This window comes from Cyanistes caeruleus, unplaced genomic scaffold (genome assembly GCF_971803275.1).
Source record: "Cyanistes caeruleus unplaced genomic scaffold, bCyaCae1.hap1.1 HAP1_SCAFFOLD_65, whole genome shotgun sequence".
NCBI classification, from domain to species: Eukaryota; Metazoa; Chordata; class Aves; order Passeriformes; family Paridae; genus Cyanistes; species Cyanistes caeruleus.
In genome coordinates this window covers 1,914,450-1,931,648 of record NW_028255884.1, presented here as the reverse complement: position 1 = coordinate 1,931,648, position 17,199 = coordinate 1,914,450, and the positions used below count along the sequence as shown (strand labels likewise).

General features: G+C 53.9%; 2 protein-coding genes across 2 annotated transcripts in view; one reads left to right on the top strand and one right to left on the bottom strand.

Moving 5' to 3' along the window:
- Positions 1-17,199, bottom strand: part of LOC147647145 (uncharacterized) — a 446,158-nt gene that overhangs the window by 212,950 nt on the left and 216,009 nt on the right. The gene's annotated exons all lie outside the window — the stretch shown is intronic.
- LOC147647150 (uncharacterized) overlaps positions 1-17,199 on the top strand; it is a 264,237-nt gene that overhangs the window by 105,117 nt on the left and 141,921 nt on the right. Inside the window, 1 exon segment of the mRNA XM_086872415.1 lies at positions 11,128-11,793. Within this exon segment, the coding sequence (XP_086728541.1) occupies positions 11,128-11,793 (666 nt within the window).

The window sequence follows — 17,199 nt, the reverse complement described above, 5'->3', positions numbered from 1 at the left end:
GGCAGTGTCTGGGGTAGATGTTGGTTGATGTTTGCTGTGGGGCCTTGATGTTTTGTTGATGGTCGTTGTCTTTGTGGGAATCTTTGGGCTCTTCCCAGTCAATTGAGATGTTAAGCTCATCTCTGCTGAGTGGTGGAACATCCCTTTAAAAAATCCTTGAAAATTCCTTTCCCCAAGGCAAATGCAAACCAAGCCTGACTGGAGAAATCAAATTAAAAATAATTTTACACTTGGTATATTTTCCAATACTCTAATCCCAGGCAGCCCAGAGTGTGAGTGTAATTGAGAGCCAGAGTGGAATTCTCCCGGTGCCTTCCCCAGCAGCTGTGGCGAGGGCAGGCACAGAAAGCCCTGAAGCTCCAGCAGTGCCAGCCAGGATTGTCCCGCAGGGGCTGGAGATGCCAAAGGAGGGTGCCCAGGCCGAGGATTTCAGCAGAGGATCTGTGGGCAGGCCCAGGGGCTTCCCCCGCTGGGGAGCCCTGGCTGCTGCTGCCTTGCCTTCAGTGCAGGCTCAGGGGCGGCTCCCATCCTCCTGCTGCAGCCGGGAAATCCAAATCTGCGGGGCTGCAGAGCCCTTGAGCCGAGGCTGAGGGGTCCCCCCGTGTTCAGCTGTGCTGGGGCTATTTCTGTGCTCAGGGACACTTGGAATGGGCCGTGCCACTTGGCCACCAGAGCTGCTTCTTTCCTCTGCTTCGGCAGGACCCGATGTCCTGCTTGGGTGTGTCGTAGTAGAGATGGACAATGACACCTGTTTCTTCTCCCACCATAGCCAAAGCTTTATTGCACACAGCTTATATTTACATGGTTATCAGAAGGCTCCGTGCTTAATTCCAGTTGGTTGGGAACTCAGTTCACTGGTTGGTAATGGTGAGTGTACACGTCAATCCAAACTTTTCTCTCTAACAATGTTTACATACTTTTTCTACTGATTCCCATGGGACAGATCCCTTGTTACTACAGGTGCACTTGTTTTTCTCCCCAAGAATAATTTGTTATGTTAACAAACTTTTCATTCTCAAGATGTTTTTGCCTGGGAACTTATCAGGCCAGCTGCTAGCTACACTAAGCCCACGTAACAAGTCCTAAACCACAATTTTACAAGTCCTTTCTTTTGTAAGGTTTTACCTTTATGTGACAGGGTGTTGTGAACAGCAAAGTCCAAAGGTGGGTGTGTCTCACATCTCTCCCAGCCCGGGTCTGGATCTCTCTCAATTCAATGCAGGCATGGGTTTCTCCCCAGCCCTCTCTCCAGGCTGTTCAAACAGGAGGCTGGGTTAAACCCTTCCCCTGTCCTCAATTCTAAATCCTCCTGTGCCACTGAACAAGTTTCATACTGCAGTCACCGAGCTCTGCTCATCCATTTAGGGGCTCTGTTGGGGTACGTGGGAGAAGGTGAGGAGGAGTCCCCGGGGGTCGTGTCCCCCCCCAGGAGCGCCTGTGACTCCCCCATGTCCCCCCCATGCCGGGCTCACCCCCTTTTGTCTCTGCCAGAGCTCCTGACCCAGCTCCTGCTGTGCCCTGGGAGGGGCTTTGGGGAGCCCCCCTGGGACCCCCTTGGATCCCCATTCCTGGGCCCTGGGACCCCCCCGCATCTCCTTCCCCAGCTCCGGGACCCCCTGCACCCCCTTCTCCTGCACCAACAGCGCCCTGCACCCCCTTTCCCGGGGATCCTCCCCTGGCAGCCCCTGGATCCCCCGGTTCCGTCAGCCCGGGGACCCCCGGAGCCCCATTCCCGGCCATCCCGGGGCACCGCACCCCCAGGCCTCCCTTTCCAGGGAAAGCCGAGCTGGGCACGGGGCTCTCCAGCCGCTCTGGCATTTCTGATCACCCAAAGGAGAGGGAGAGAGGAGCAGAGAGAGAAGGAGATCGGGAATCGGGGCTCGGGCTCCCAGCGGCCGCTCCTGCTCCGCCGGGGCTGGGGAGCCGCAGCCGCAGGAAAAATGGGATCCGCGGATGCCGGGGCTTCCCCCGCTTTGGGCCGAAGCCAGCGGGTTCCAGGCAGAGTTTGGGCGCAGGGACCGGGAGTTCAGCCCAGTTTGTCCCGGGGGTCCCGCAGTGCGCGGCCGAGGAGGGTCCCGGGGGATCCCGGGAGGGGATCCAGGGGAATTCCCTGGAATTGCCCCGTCCCCTCCCCCCGCGCTCCCTCGGGCACTTTCGCTCCCGCCTTGGCCGCCCTGCGCCGCCGGGATCTGCCCGGCGACCGGTGACGTCACTGCAGCCTCGGGCTGCCACTGGCGGGCAGCAAAGAGCGGCGCCAATGGCGGGGCCGGGGGCGGCTGTGGGGGCGGGGCCGGGGCTGTGGGCGGGGCCGGAGCGGAGCAGCGCGATGGCTCCAGCGCTGGGGCCGGGGGCGTTCCCGGGGGGCGGCGAGAGGTGAGGGGGACGCCGGCACCGGGACTCTTTGATCGCCCATTCCGGAGCGCCGAGGGGCCCCTAAACCCCCATTCCTGGGCACCGCCATCCCACCGAACCCCCATTCCCGGCCGTGGGTCCCACCCTGCACCCCCTTATCCGGCACCAGGAACGCCTGCACCCCTTTCCCGGCCATCCCGCCTCCCGCAGCCCTCAGAGCCCCCTTCTCCTTGACCCATTTACCCCCCGGACCCCTATTCCTGCCTCTCCCAGCAGCCAGCCCCTCCTTTCCTCAGCACTCAGGACACCCGGGACCCCTATTCCCAGCCATCCCGGCTTTCCCTGCCCTGTCCTGGCAATGGGGATAGCGGGGACCCTTGGAGCTCCCTTTCCTGGGTACAGGAACGCCCTGAACTCCAGCCATGCCACATCTAGCCAGCCCTAGCCTCCCCTCTTGTCACTCCTGGCATCCCCAAATGCCCTTCCCGGCTCTCCCCGTCCCCCCTTTCCTTCAGCCGTGACCCCCCCGATCCCAAATCTCCAAATGTCCCCCCAGTTCTCCTCTCCCTGCGTTCCCTGCACGCGGCGCTGTTGGAGCCTGGCCCGGGCTTCCCGCAGTCCATGTCCATGGGGTCCCTGGCTGGGATCCCCTTCCAGCGCCGCCGCAGCGAGCGGGGCCGGGCGGAGCCGAGCCGGGATCTTGGGATAGCCAGGGCTGGGATATTGGGATAGCCAGGGCTGGGATATTGGGATAGCCAGAGCTGGGATATTGGGATAGCCAGGGCTGGGATCTTGGGATAGCCAGGGCTGGGATCTTGGGATAGCCAGGGCTGGGATACTGGGATAGCCAGGGCTGGGATATTGGGATAGCCAGAGCTGGGATATTGGGATAGCCAGGGCTGGGATATTGGGATAGCCAGGGCTGGGATATTGGGATAGCCAGGGCTGGGATATTGGGATAGCCAGAGCTGGGATATTGGGATAGCCAGGGCTGGGATATTGGGATAGCCAGGGCTGGGATATTGGGATAGCCAGAGCTGGGATATTGGGATAGCCAGAGCTGGGATATTGGGATAGCCAGGGCTGGGATATTGGGATAGCCAGAGCCGGCACAAGGAGCGGCACCGGCACGGGGCCAGCGGGGAGCTGCAGATGCTGCAGCAGCGGCACAGCCAGAGCGGGGCTGAGCGGGGGGAGCCGGAGCTGGAGGATCTGTGGGGCTGTGATGGCAACTGTGGCACCGCCACGGGGATCCCTGAGATCCAGGCTGAGGGATTAACAAATTCCCTGGCTCACAGCTGCAGGGAATGTCTCCGGAAATATGTCAGATATGGGCGGGAGGCGCTGCAGTGTAAAGGTGGGGAGGGCAGAATTCCCATGGGAATATGGGAATGGGAATGTGGGATCGGGGAGGACAAAATTTGGGAACCTGGGAATTCCCATGGAAATTCCATGGATGGATCTCAGACATCCCATTCCCATGGGATCTCCACGGATGGTTCCCACTGCTGTCCCATTCCCATGGGAATTCCCCAGATGGATGTCACGGCCATGCCATTCCCATGGAATTCCATGGGCAGATCTTCCCATCCCACTGCCATGGGAGCTCCAATCCAGTTCACCCCCAACTCCATCCTGGCAATCTCCCTGTTCCTTGCCATCCCCACCCCCCCAACAAAACTCCTGGGGGTCCCCCCATGACCCACCCAGCCCCCCCAACTCTTCCTGGGTCCCCCCTCATCCCCCCACACCGGGAATTCCTGTGAGTCCCCCTGTGTCCCCTCCCCCAGGACTTTGGGGGTCCCACCCGACCTGTCCCTGCACCCCCAGATTTCTTCCACAGCCCCCCTGTGATGGTGGAGGGTGGGGGCCGAGTGCTGGTGCCCCCCTGCCTGCAGCAGATCCAGCGGTGAGGGCAGTTCGGGGGGTCCCTCAGCATTTGGGGTCCCTGGGATTTGGGGTGACCCCCCGGGCCCCCCAGGATCTCCCTGAACACGCTGACGCTGCCCGTGCGCAGTGAGAAGGTTCAAACCCGGCACGGGGTCCCCAGCACTGCCACCCGCATTGCCCAGGTACCCCCAAACCTGCCGAGAACCCCCAAAGCCCCCCGGGACACCCCAACCTCCCCTGATCCCAAACACAGCCCTGGATGCTCCAAAAACTCCCCAAAACCGCAAAACCCCATGCAGACATTGAGAAGGTTCATACCTGGCATGGGGTCCCCATCTCCATCACCAGCAGGTTCCCCAAAACAACCTTGAGATCCCAAATTCCACTCCCGGGATCGCCCAAATTCCCCCATCAGGACCTCTGTAAACCCCCTTGGGAACCCCCCAAAAACCACAATGGCCCCAAAACCACCCAGAACTTCTGAAAATCCCCAGGAACCCCTCACAAAGGTTTATACCCAGCATGGGGACCCCATCACCTTCATCGGCATCACCCAGGTACCCCCAACCCCTCCCGGGACCCCCAACCCCTCCCGGGCTCCACTGCCGGAACCAACGGGAGCGGTGTTGCCCTTTTAAGAGGAGTTACAGTGGGACCCGACAACACCGGGGGCCCTTAAAGCGGCCATGGTAGAGAGAGCCCCCAAAATTCACCCTGGGGGACAAAACATCCCCTACAGGGGCTTGGGGTGGGGGCACCCCTAAAAATGTCACTTAAAGCCGTCATGATCCCCCCTCAAAAGGGGCTTGTGGGGCTGCGGCTGCACAAACACCCTAAAATGGGGAGGAAAAAACACCCCTGTAGTGGTGGGATCCCCCCCAAAAAACCTGAAAAAGAGAAAAACTCCTCTTGAGAGGGGCCTGAAGACCCTGAAGGGCCCTGGAAGAGGGACAAGATCCCCTCCTGTGCTGGGGCCTCCCCGAGCCGGGAACTCTCCCGTTCCTGCACTCGGGGGAGCCCCGAACGACGGCGGCTCCTGGGCTGAGCCCCCCTCAGCCGGGGCTGCGGGGGGAACTGGGGGGGCTGGGACGGGGCTTGGGGCTCCTGGGGTGAACTGGGGGACCCTCAGTGCTCCCACCTCCCCCTGTTCCCCTGTCCCGCCCCGTTCCCATTGTTCCCCCAAAGCTCCGCTGCCCCCAGCTCGGTTTGGGGGGGACCCAGCCCTTTCCCATCGTGTCCCGGCCCGGCCCCGCTCACCCGAGGGCTCCGAACCACGCCCAGGGACAGAGGAGGGACAGAGGGGGAGGAAGAGGAGGGACAGAGGAGGAGGGAGAGCTGGAGCAGGAGGAGGAAGAGCTGGAGCAGGCAGAGGAGGCTCCACCTGCGCTCCCCGCTCTCTGCATCTGCAGCTCCTTCGGGACCATCGCCCCCCATCCCGCAGGTGCCCGGGGAGGGGGAGCTCGCCCCAAATCCCCCGGGGCTCCCTGGCTTTGGGGTTTTTGGGGGGGATGTTTGGGGATGGCAGGGCTCCAGAGCCGAGCCGCAGATGCCCCTCGGGGGCACCCCGGGGGTCCCCGGGAGGTGTTTTTGGGGGGTCCCGGTGGCGGTGGCGGCAGAGCCCCGGCAAAGGGGCCGGGGGGATGCGGGTCCGGCATGGCCGGGAAAGGGGTTCGGGGCTCCCGGTGCCGGCAGTGGCTGCTCCCAGCATTGCCCAGTTGCTCACCCTGTGTGGCTCCAGTTTCCTGTGATCCCCACGATAAGCCAAATCACTCCCAGTCATTCCCTATTAGAGTACAATTTGTCTCCATTTTATCCCATTTTCCACATTTTTATCCCATTTTTACTCTATTTTTTCTAATTTTATCCCATTTTCATAACAATTTTCCCAATTTTTATCCTATTTTTTATTTTCCCCCAATTTTCCCCCTATTTTTTCCTTTTTCCCTCAATTTCCCTTTTTTTATCTCATTTGTCCTCATTTTTTCCCAGTTTTTCTGATTTTTTTCCTATTTTTCCTCCATTTTTACTCAAATCGTTCCCCATGTTTTCCTATTTTTCCCATTTTTTTTTCCATTTTTAATCTATTATTTCCCCATTTTACCCTATTTTTGCTCCATTTTCTCCCAGTTTTTTCCCCATGTTTACTCCTATTTTCCCCAATTTCTACCATTTTTCCCCCATTTTTGCCTCGTCTTTACCATTTTTATTCCCATTTTTATCCCAGTTTTCCTTATGCCCCCCCCCCCCATTTTTATCCTGGTTTTATCTCATTTTTCCACAATTTTATCCTAATTTTCTTCCCTTTCTTTCTCCCATTTTTCCCAATTTTTCCTCCATTTCCATCTCATTTTCCTCAAATTTTTCCTATTTTTATCCCATTTTTTCCCTATTTTTTCCCCATTTTTCCCTATTTTCCTCTATTTTGCTCCATTTTTCCTCCCATTTTTCTCACTTTTCCCCCATATTTTTCTAGTTTTCCCCAACTTTTCCCCATTCTTCCTCAATTTCTATCTTATTTTTCCCCATTTCCCATTATCTTCGCCATTTAATTATCTCAAAAATTGAAATTTGGGGGATAAATAGAAATTTTGGTGGGAAAAAAGGGTGCTTTGGGGGCAAAACTCCATGAATTTGAATCACAGCTTTCCCGTGATTTTTCCATGCTTTCCAGCTGGAAGGAGGCGTGGGATTCATCTGAACATTCTGGAAGCTGGAATAGGACCAGGCTATCAACCTTCCCAAAAATTTTGACCAGCTCATCTGAAATTCCACCTTTCCCCTCTCCCTGGATTCCCAGATCTGGAAATTCTTCTACAACCTCCCAGGCACGCAATTCCCAAAATTCCATGGAAAAATGGGATAGGGGGATTTCATCCTGTTCTTTTCCTGATTTTCCCCAATTTTTTTCTCTCTTTGTTTTTTTTCTTATTTTTTCCTGATTTTTCCCTCATTTTCCCCTGAATTTTTCCCATTTTTTTCCCCATTTTTTCCTGATTTTTTCCTCTTCTTTTCTCAAAGTTTTCTGTCTTTTTCCCAACTTTTTCTCCAATTTTTCTGTAATTTTTCTGGTTTTTCCCATTTTTTTCACGATTTTTTCCCCTGTTTTACCCATTTTCTTTTCCTGATTTTCCTGCAATTTTTTTCTTTTTCTTTTTTTTTTTTTTATTTTTTTCCCTGATTTTTTTCAGGTTTTATTCCCTTTTTCTTTTCCTGATTTTTTTCCTCATTTTTCAAACAATTTTTCTCGAGTATTTTTAAAATTTTTTTCCTGATTTTTCCCTCTGATTTGTCCCAATATTTCCCCTTTTTTTTCCTAATTTTTCCTGATTTTTTCCTGTTTGTTTCCTTGATATTTCTTGGTTTTTTCCCAATTTTTTTCCCATTTTTCCAAAGTTTTTTCCCTCACTTTCTTTTCCTGATTTTGTCCTTGATTTGTTTCCTTGATTTTCCCCAGTTTTTTCCCAGTCTTCTTCCTCTTTCTTTTTCTGGTTTTTCCCTGTTTTTTCCCAATTCTTTTCCTAAATTTTTTTCTTGATTTTTCCCCGTTTTTTCCTGACTTTTCCCTCTTCTTTTCGCAATTTATTCCTCATCGTTCCCCGATTTTTTTCACAATTTGTCCCTGATTTTTCCCTGTATTTCCTAATTTTTTTACTGATTTTTCCTAATTTTTTCCAGGTTTCTTCCCTCTTTTCTTGATTTTACCCAATTTTTTCTCAATATTTTTCCTGATTTTCCCTTATTTTTTTTCATAATATTTTCAATGAATTTTTTTTATTTTCCTGATTTTTTTTTTCCAATTTTTTCCCATTTTTTTTCTCAAACTTTTCCTTGATTTTTGTGCTTTTTCCTTTTTTTCCCATTTTTTTCCAGATTTTTCCCTTATCCTTTCCCTAATTTTTCTGGTTTTCCTCAATTCTTTCCTGATTTTTTTTCATTTTTTTTTTCTGATTTTTCCAGATATTTTTATCCTTTTCCATTTCATTTCCCTGATTTTCCCGTGATTTTCCTTTTTTTCCACAATTTTCTCTGATTTTTTCCCAATTATTTTCCAGATTTTTTTGCAATTTTTTTTCTCAAATATTTTTGGTTTTTCCTTCATTTTTCCAATATTTTTCCTAATTTTTTCCTGATTTTTCCCAGGGTCTTTTCGGCTTTCTTTTCCTGATATTTTCCCTGATTTCTCACAATTTTTCACAATTTTTTTCATGTATTTCCCACTTTTTTCTGATTCTTCTCTTTTCCTTTTCCAATTCGTTTCTAGCTTTTTCCCAATTTCTTCTCAAATTTTCCTAGTTTTTACCTGATTTTTCCTGTGATTTTTCCTATTTCTTTCCAGATTTTATTCCTCTTTCTTTTATGGATCTTCCCCAGTTTTTCCAAGTTCTTTCCCAGTTTTTTTCCTGATTTCCCCAATATTCTTTCCAATTTTCCCTGGTTTTTCCTGATTTTTCCCCCATTTTTTCTGATTTTTCCCAAATTTTTTTCCACTTTCTTTTCCTGACTTTTTTCCCCAATTTTTCCCCATTTTTTCCTTGAGTTTTCTCTTTTTTTCCCCCCAAATTTTTCCTGGTTTTCCCCAATTTTTTCAAATTTTCTCATTTTTCCCAAATTTTTCCCAATTTTTTCCTGATTTTCCCCTGATGTTTTTGGATTTCACCCTGATACTTTTCTGGTTTTTCCCTGAATTTTCCCTTCCATTTTCCTTGAATTTATCCTGGGTTTTTTTCCATTTTTTCCCCAATTTTCCAGTTTCCTTCACACTCCCAGTCTAATCCCAGTCACAATCTAATCCCAGTCACTCCCAGTCTGATCCCAGTCACTCCCAGTCTGATCCCAGTCACTCCCAGTATGAGGCCAGTAGCCCCCAGTTGCTCCCTGTCAGTGCCAGTGTGACCCCAGTAGCCTCCAGTGTGATCCCTGGGACTCCCTGTCTCTCCCAGTATATCCCAGTCAGCCCCAGCATTCTCCCAGTCATTCCCAGCTCCTCCCAGTTGCTCTCAGCATGATCCCAGTTGTTCCCAGCCACTCCCAGTCAATCCCAGTATGATTCCAGTCACCCTCAGTGGGATCCCAGTCCCCCCCAGCATGGGCCCAGCTGCTCCCAGTATGATCCCAGTATGATGTCAGTACACATCCAATACAGTTCCAGTCATTGCCAGTGTGATCGCAGGATGATCCCAGTCCAAACCAGTCCCTGCCAGTGCTGCCACTCCTGGGATCCCCCAGCCCTCTCTGTGTTCCCCCCTCCCACATCTCCCCAGAGGAGCCCCAAGGGCTGGCAGTCCCCAGCCAGGGTCCCCAGCCAGCCCCAGGTTGGATCTGCAGCCCCCAATTTTCCCAGTTTCCCTCTCCTTTTCCCCGGGCCGGGTTCCCCCCGTCCCCAGCGGGTGGGAGCAGCGGAGAGCCCCGCGCTGCCCATCCCGACCTGTCCCGGCTCCATCCCCGCTCCTGCCGTGGGCTGTGAGGGGTTTGGGAACGGGGCACCGAGGGTGTCACTGCTCCTGGGGGAGGAGGGAGGAAGAAGGAGAGTGAGAAGGGATGGAAGCAGGAGAAGGACCTGGCATTATGGAGGAGAAGAAGGGATGGAAGGGGACGAGAGGAAGGAAGATGTTGGAAATACTCCACAAACCCCTTCATTCTTGTCCCCCATGGGGATTTGTCCGCCCTTCACAGAACACGGGCGGGAAGGGGTCTCAAAATATATCCAACATGGACCTAAGGTATTTTAGACAAAGAAAGGTCAGACTTTAGAGACGTGGTCCTGGGTTCATTGTATGTGCATCGCCCGGGGCAAGAAAGAGGCTGAGATTCCTCGGGTGCTGTCTCTTAAACTTGGGGGAGGGGGTGGCCAGGGGATACAGGGGGGTTACAGCCAATGGGATAGGGAAAAGAAAAGGGAGGGTAGGTAGGGACTAACCTTATATAAAACCAAGGGTGAGTTCTTCCCCTGGGACATACCATAATTGTTTAAATGAACTTCAACAGGAAGAGGAGGGACAAAGAAGGATCAGGGAAAGGAGAAGGAACCAAGAGGTCAAGAACTCCCTGAATTTACAGTCCCCCAGCTGTGGGATCATCACCCCCCATGCCACAGGTGACCAGGGAGGGGGAGCTCAGCCCAGATGTCCTGGGGGGTCCCTGGGTTGGGTTTTTTGGGAGGGGATATTTGCGACTTAATGACTGCAAAGCTGAGTGGAAAATGCCCCTTGGGGGGACCCTGAGGGTCCCAGCATCCCTAAGTGGGGAGATGGAAATGGGGGGAGCTTTTCAGATTCCTGGCACTCCCAGCAGCCTGGGGAAGGCAGGGATTGAGTAGACAGGGGACCCCCAATACAAGCGTAACCCCCAGCAGCTGGGACGGGGGGAACCTCTGAACACCAAGGGGAAAGACCAGAGATGGGGAATTCCTGGGAGGCATTTTCAGGGCTGAATCTTGGTGTTTCCATCTCCCAGCCCAGCCTGGCCCCCGGCTGCAGGACAACCCCGCTGCCGACGCCGTCCTGCCAGGGACGCACTGGGGGGATCTCCTTCCCCTTCCCTCTGGCACGGAGGCAAATCCCATCCTCTCCTTGTCCTTCCTCCCCCAGACAAGGAGCTGAGGATGGAGACCAGGGAGGACAAATCCCCACGGCAGAACCTCATGGAAGAGGCCATTGTGAGCAGCTCCACAGTGCAGGAATCCAACAGGGAGGAAAATCCCCAGAGATCCCGCAGGAGGAGGGGCTCCAAACCCATCCCAGGGTGCTCTGAGGAGGAAAGACCCACCCTGTGCCGGGAAGGCGGCCAGAGATCCAGCCAGGGCTCTGAGCTGGTGGTCCATGAGCAGCTTCAGGATGGGGAGAAGCGCTACAAGTGCTTGGAGTGTGGGAAGAGCTTCAGCAAGAGCAACAGCCTGATCTGCCACCAGATGATCCACACTGGGGAATGGCCCTACGAGTGTGAGGAATGTGGGAAGGGCTTCAGCTGCAGCTCCCACCTCATCATCCACCAGCGCATCCACACAGGAGAGAGGCCCTACGAGTGTCCCCAGTGTGGGAAGAGGTTTCAGACCAGCTCCCATCTCCTCAGGCACCAGCGGATTCACACGGATGAGAGGCCCTTCCGCTGCCCTGACTGTGGGGAGGGCTTCAAGCACAACTGCACCCTCATCACCCACCGGCGCATCCACACTGGGGAGAGGCCCTATGAGTGTGTGGAATGTGGGAAGAGCTTCAGCCAGAGGTCCCAGCTGACCATCCACCAGAGGATCCACACCAGGGAACAGCCCTATGAGTGTGGGGAGTGTAGGATGACCTTCAGCCAGAGGTCTCAGCTGACCATCCACCAGATGATCCACACTGGGGAGAGGCCCTATGAGTGTCCTGAGTGTGGGAAGAGGTTTTGGACCAGCTCCAGTCTCCTCGTGCACCAGCGGATTCACACAGATGAGAGGCCCTTCTGTTGCCCCGACTGCAGGAAGGGCTTCAAGCACAACTCCACCCTTGTCACGCACCGGCGCATCCACACTGGGGAGAGGCCTTATGAGTGTCCCCAGTGTGGGAAGAGCTTCAGGCAGAGCTCTCACTTGACCAAACACCAGTGGAGGCACCAGTAAGGGAAACCCTGTGATTGCCCCGAGGTGCAGAAAGAGCTTTCTCCACAGCTCCAGCCTCATCCCTGCTTGGAGGACCAACTTTGGAAGTGACCTGGTGATCCATGTTCCCTGTGATCCATGCTGGGAAGACACCTGTACCTCTTCCTGCCCATGGCAATGTCATGATGTGGGATCAAGGAATGCAAGAGTCTCATCATGGCCCTGTCATTATATTCAATCCCATCTCAGGTCATTGCCAGGGGCAGGAAAAGACTCCCTCTCTCTCACCGGAGTAGAAGGGTGTCCTTTCTTGGCAGGAGGAAATACGTGTCCAGGAAGAAACAGTCGGTGGTGTTTTAGTTTTCCCTGTAAATAGTTTGTCTTATCCCTTCTGTTATCAAAATTATTTCTGTTCCTGTTTGTGCCTTATCTCGTTGCTGTTCTCAATAAATTGTTCTTATCCCAGCCTGGGATCTTTGCCTTTTGTGCTTTCCATGGCAGGTGGGAGGGAAGCGAGCGGCAGCGCGGTTTCAGCGGGAGCAGGAAATTGGGGAATGCCATTCCTGAAGCCCAGCCTGTGGAAACCGAGCATCCCAGCTGGTGCCAGGCCTGGTTGCCATGGCAGCAGCCTTGGGAGCGGGTCCCTGGCTGGGGGCTGCGGGAACCTCTTCCCTCTGGTGCCCAGGGACAGGAGTGGAGGGAGCGGCTGGAGCTGAGGCGGGCAGGTTTAGGCTGGATGTGAGGAAAAGGTTTTTCCCGCGAGGCTGCTGGGGCACTGAACAGGCTCCCCAGGGAAGGCTCCCAGCTCCAGGGCTGGCTGAGCTCCAGCAGCGTTTGGCCAGCGCTGCCAGGCCCAGGCTGGGATTGTTGGGGTGTCCTGTGCAGGGCCAGCAGTTGGACTGGAGGATCCCCATGGCTCCCTCCCAACTCAGCCAATTCTGTGGCTCTGGGATCCCATGAGCCTGGGAATGGGACTGCAAATGGTTGCCATGGCAATGGACTCTGGCTCCAGGTCTGAGCTGGTGTCCATGGCAACCACCCCTGGCATGGGGTCTCCATGGAGCTGCCAAGGGACTGACCATAGCAACAGGGCCTGTGATGGCTGCCATGGAAACAGACCATCGCTACATGGGGGTAGGGATGGTTGCCTATCAAGGGTCAGATTTGTTACAGGCCCTCAGAGGGGTGCCATGGGGACATTCCAAGAGTCTCTAGGCTGTTCAGGAGCCAGAATGTCACAGGCAGAGACAGAGGCTCAACAGAGACTTCCCCAGGGTTTCTGGGGATGCTGAAGAGACGTGTGGTCAGACGCTGTCCCAGCAATTCCATGGTGACATCCCAGGGGACCCTGGGCTGCAAAGGCACCGCTCTGTCACAGGCACTCCTGGGAGCTCCACGGTGACATCCCAGGAGTCCCCAGGCTACCAAAGAGCCGGGATGTCACAGACACTCCCAGGGCTTCCTGTCATGGGCAGAGTGGGAGCTTCAGGCAAAAGCTTTATTTCTTTATTGGAGAAACCCCTGCTGGGTCATGAGGTGGAGAAATGACACCCAACAGCCACCAGGGATCCTCAAACCCCTCCAGGAATGCCTAGGCTTTTAAATTCCTTCTAAGAGAGGAGACTGGGAGTGGCAGGATCCAATCCCAGCCCCCAGAATTTGTCAAAGTGTTATAGGTAAAGATTGGACAGGTGGAATTGAACCATAATGCAACTTGTCCCACAGGATTAACAAGGGAATATCATCCATCTTTTCTGATGTCCATTGCCAAAACTGGTACTCTCCCTAAAACATTTCCTGTGTATCCGAGGCTATCTCCCAGAAAAAAACTGTAAACTCTGGCTGGCCTTGGCCTCTGGTGGTCCCGACACATCTTCCCCTGAAATAGTGGGGCTCTGTTCCTTCCTTCCTGTGGAAAAGCACCAGCTTTCTTGTCCAAGGACCATTTTTAATTTGGCCGCCCAAATTTCATATATCCAGTGATTGTTCCCTGAAAGAAGCTGCTGAGGCAGAGAGGTCGGGTTGGCCCTGTCCTCTGGTGATGTTCTTGCACTATGAGAAGATGGTTTTAATTCGGAAACACCTTGCAGAAATCTCAGAGATCTCCCAAGGTGGGGTTTTGAGGCCTCAGGCACATGACCATTCTATAGGGACAAAGGAGTTCTGTGCTCCATGGGATGGAGACTGAGGACAGTGGAGGAGAGCCATGAGAGTATTTAAATAGTGGTTTCAGAGATGGTGAATCCTTCTGACATACACAGAGTAGTCAGCAAAGGAAAGGGCCAGCGATGTGGGGCAGCTGGGGAATGACGACAGCCTGCAGGGACAGAGGCACAGGGCATGGACACCACAGGGCAGCCAGGGCTGGAGAGGGCACAGGGATGGGCAGCAGCTGCAGAGCCCTGCCTGAAGCAACTTGTGCAGCCCTTTGGCCATGGCTGCTGGCCCTGGGCCTGAGGCCAGCAGGGGACAAGTGACCCTGGCAGCCCTGGGGCCTCATTGCCTCCTTGTCCCTGCTCAGCAGCCTGGCAGGGGCCGCCCCATGGTGCTGCCCTTGGCATTGCACATCCCCACATGCCAGTGGCCCGGGAAGAGCCCTGAGCAATGAGGGAGGGACAGCATCTGCCTTGCCAGGGGCTGGGGCTCAGCCCTTGGCCCTTGCCATTCCTGAAACACATCCAGCTTTGCTCAGCACCACAGACACCTTTCCCTTGCTTGTCCCCAGCTGCCATCAGGGCCTCCAGTCTTCTGCTCTACCTGGAACCTGGGGACGCTTTCTCACTCGTGTCTCTCATTTCAACTACAAGAAACTTCAGTGTTTCCATCTGACTTGGAGCTCTTGAGGAGTTTCTGGAGCACACTCTGAGGGACTGAGTGTGATGCCAAGAGCCCCAAAGGCCCGAGAGGGTGATGAAAGTGCTGGTGCTGTGTCTGTGCTGCTGAGCTGGGCCGGGCTCCTGGCCCAGAGGCAGCTCCTGGCAAGGGCAGCGCTGCAGAGAGACAGCTCTGGCCAGGAGCAGCTCCTGAGCACAGCCCAGCAGGGCTGGGGCCCTGCCAGGGCAGCTCAGGGACACAGAGAGCAGGCCCAGACAGAGCTGCCAGGGGCTCAGCACTGGCAGGGGCTGTGGGATGTGCCAGAGGGGGCTGTGTCCCAGCAACACCTCTGTGGCTGTGTCCTGGAGCCCCAGAGCAGCTGTGATGTCAGAAAGGGGCTGTGTGACAGCTCCGAGTGGGTTGTGTGTGGTCACAGATGGGGCTGTGACATCCCAGAGTTTGTTGTGTGAGGTCACTGTGCAGCTACGGTATCACAGAGGGGACTGTGTGACATCAGAAAGCAGGGGGTGACACCGCAGTGTAGCTGCATGACATCACGGCATGGTCTGGGTGATATCACTTAGTGGGTTGTGACATCACAGAGAGGGCTGTGACACCAGAGGTTAGATGTACAACATCACAGAGAGGGTTGTGATATCACAGAGCAGACTGTGACACCACATGGTTGTGATATGAAATCCAGGAGTGGGCAGTGACATCACAGAAGAGCCATGTGACATCTCAGGACAGGTTGTATGACATCACAGTGCCGACTGTGACATCACAGAGTGAGCTATGACATCATATGTTGCTGTGTGACATCACTGGAGAAAATGTAACATCACAAGGTGGTTTTCTGTCATCTGAGGGGGGCTGTGACATCACAGAATGGTGGTTTGACATCCCAGAGCAGGTTGTGTGCCATCAGCGAGTGGGATGTGACATCCCAGGTGGCTGTGTGACATCACAGGGTGTACTGTGAGATCACTGGGGAGGTCACTCCGCACCGAATACCCCTCACAGTTCCCCCCAGAGAAGTCCAACACTGCTCTTGCAGCAGCCTGTCTGCACAGAAACACTTCCAGGGCTCTCTGCATTTCCCTTCCCTCACTCTTGCCTCACTCACACACCTCCCAACAACCCACTTGGTGCTTTCAGCTGCAAGGAGTTCAAAGCTTGTCTGTCCTTCAGCAGCTGCTCTAATTCTGCCTTCAGCCAACTCTGGGGTTGTGTTTATTGTAGAACTCCCTGTGTGTCTGAAACATTCCTTGTGTGGCTCTGCCTTGGGGAAGGGGAACCTCCTTGGTGGCACCTTGGGCTTGGCACACACTTGAGGAGGGTGTCTGTTTTCCATGGGGAAACTCAGCAGTTTTAGATTGCTAAAATCAAAGAAGGAAAACCCCTCTTTGCCTGAGTGCAGCCAGTTCTGTGAGCAAAGCAGGTCCCAGGGGAGTGAGGAGAGACAGGATGGGGCTGGGGAATGTGGAGCAAGGTTGTCCCCACTGGGTCAGACCTCAAGGCACAGCTTCTCTGACCTGGCCAGACCTCCTTAGGAGAGACCCTGGATCAATATCCATCACTGAATGCTGCAATCACCTCTGCTCTAAAGAGAACAGGAATAAAAGACACCCTTTAAAATAGGAACAGATATTTCTTAGAAGCTGTTTGAACTATTTCTCCATAACTGTTGCAGGAAACTTTCCTAAGAACAGCACCAGACCAGAGGGAAATCAAGGCACAGCCATGGTTTGTTAGGATTTGCTTGATCCTAATGAGCCCCGTGGTGCATTTGGAGCTGAGCCCTTGAACCTCAGGGCCTGAGAGGAGATTGCACAAACCTTTCCAGGAGACCAAGTCAGAGGAAACACCCAAAGTGTCTCCAAGCATTAATGGGTGCCACTGAGGTCCATCCCCAGCACAGGCTCCTCATGGACTCCTTGGAGGAGAGAACTGGAGGCCAGGATTGCACAAAAACCTCCCAGAGACTCAGTGTGGGAAGGAAAATCCAAAGTAGCTGAAAAAGCCCTGAGTATCTCAAAGTATTGATGAGCCCCACTGAGTGTCAATGCAAAGCTCCCAAGGGACTCGTTAAAGCAGATAATTGGGGCCAGGATTGCACAAACTTCTCAGAGACTCAGGGTGGGAAGGAAAAAGGAAAGTACCTTAAGAACCTGAAGTACCTTGAAGCATTAATGAGCTCCACTGAGTGCTGTTACTGACAAAGGCTCTCAAGGGACTAATTACAGCAGATAATTGGAGGCCAGGATTGCACAAAGCTCTCAGAGACTCCAAAGCAAAAGCCAAAGTCCTTTGAAAAAGCTGCAGTCCCTGGGAGCATGAAGGAGCCCCCAGGGCCATTCCTGAGCAAGGCTCCTCAGGGACTCCTTCCAGCAGATCCCTGAGGCCACTGGCATGTGGGCTAGGGGGGATGCTGAGGGCAGGCCAAGGGGGTGACAGTGGCCAGCCTTGCTGGGGCTGTGCCAGGAGGCCCCAGGGCCTCAGGACAAGGTGTCTCCTCACAGCCCTTGCTGGCACAGCATTGGCTGCTGTGGCCCAGGGCACCAAGCCTT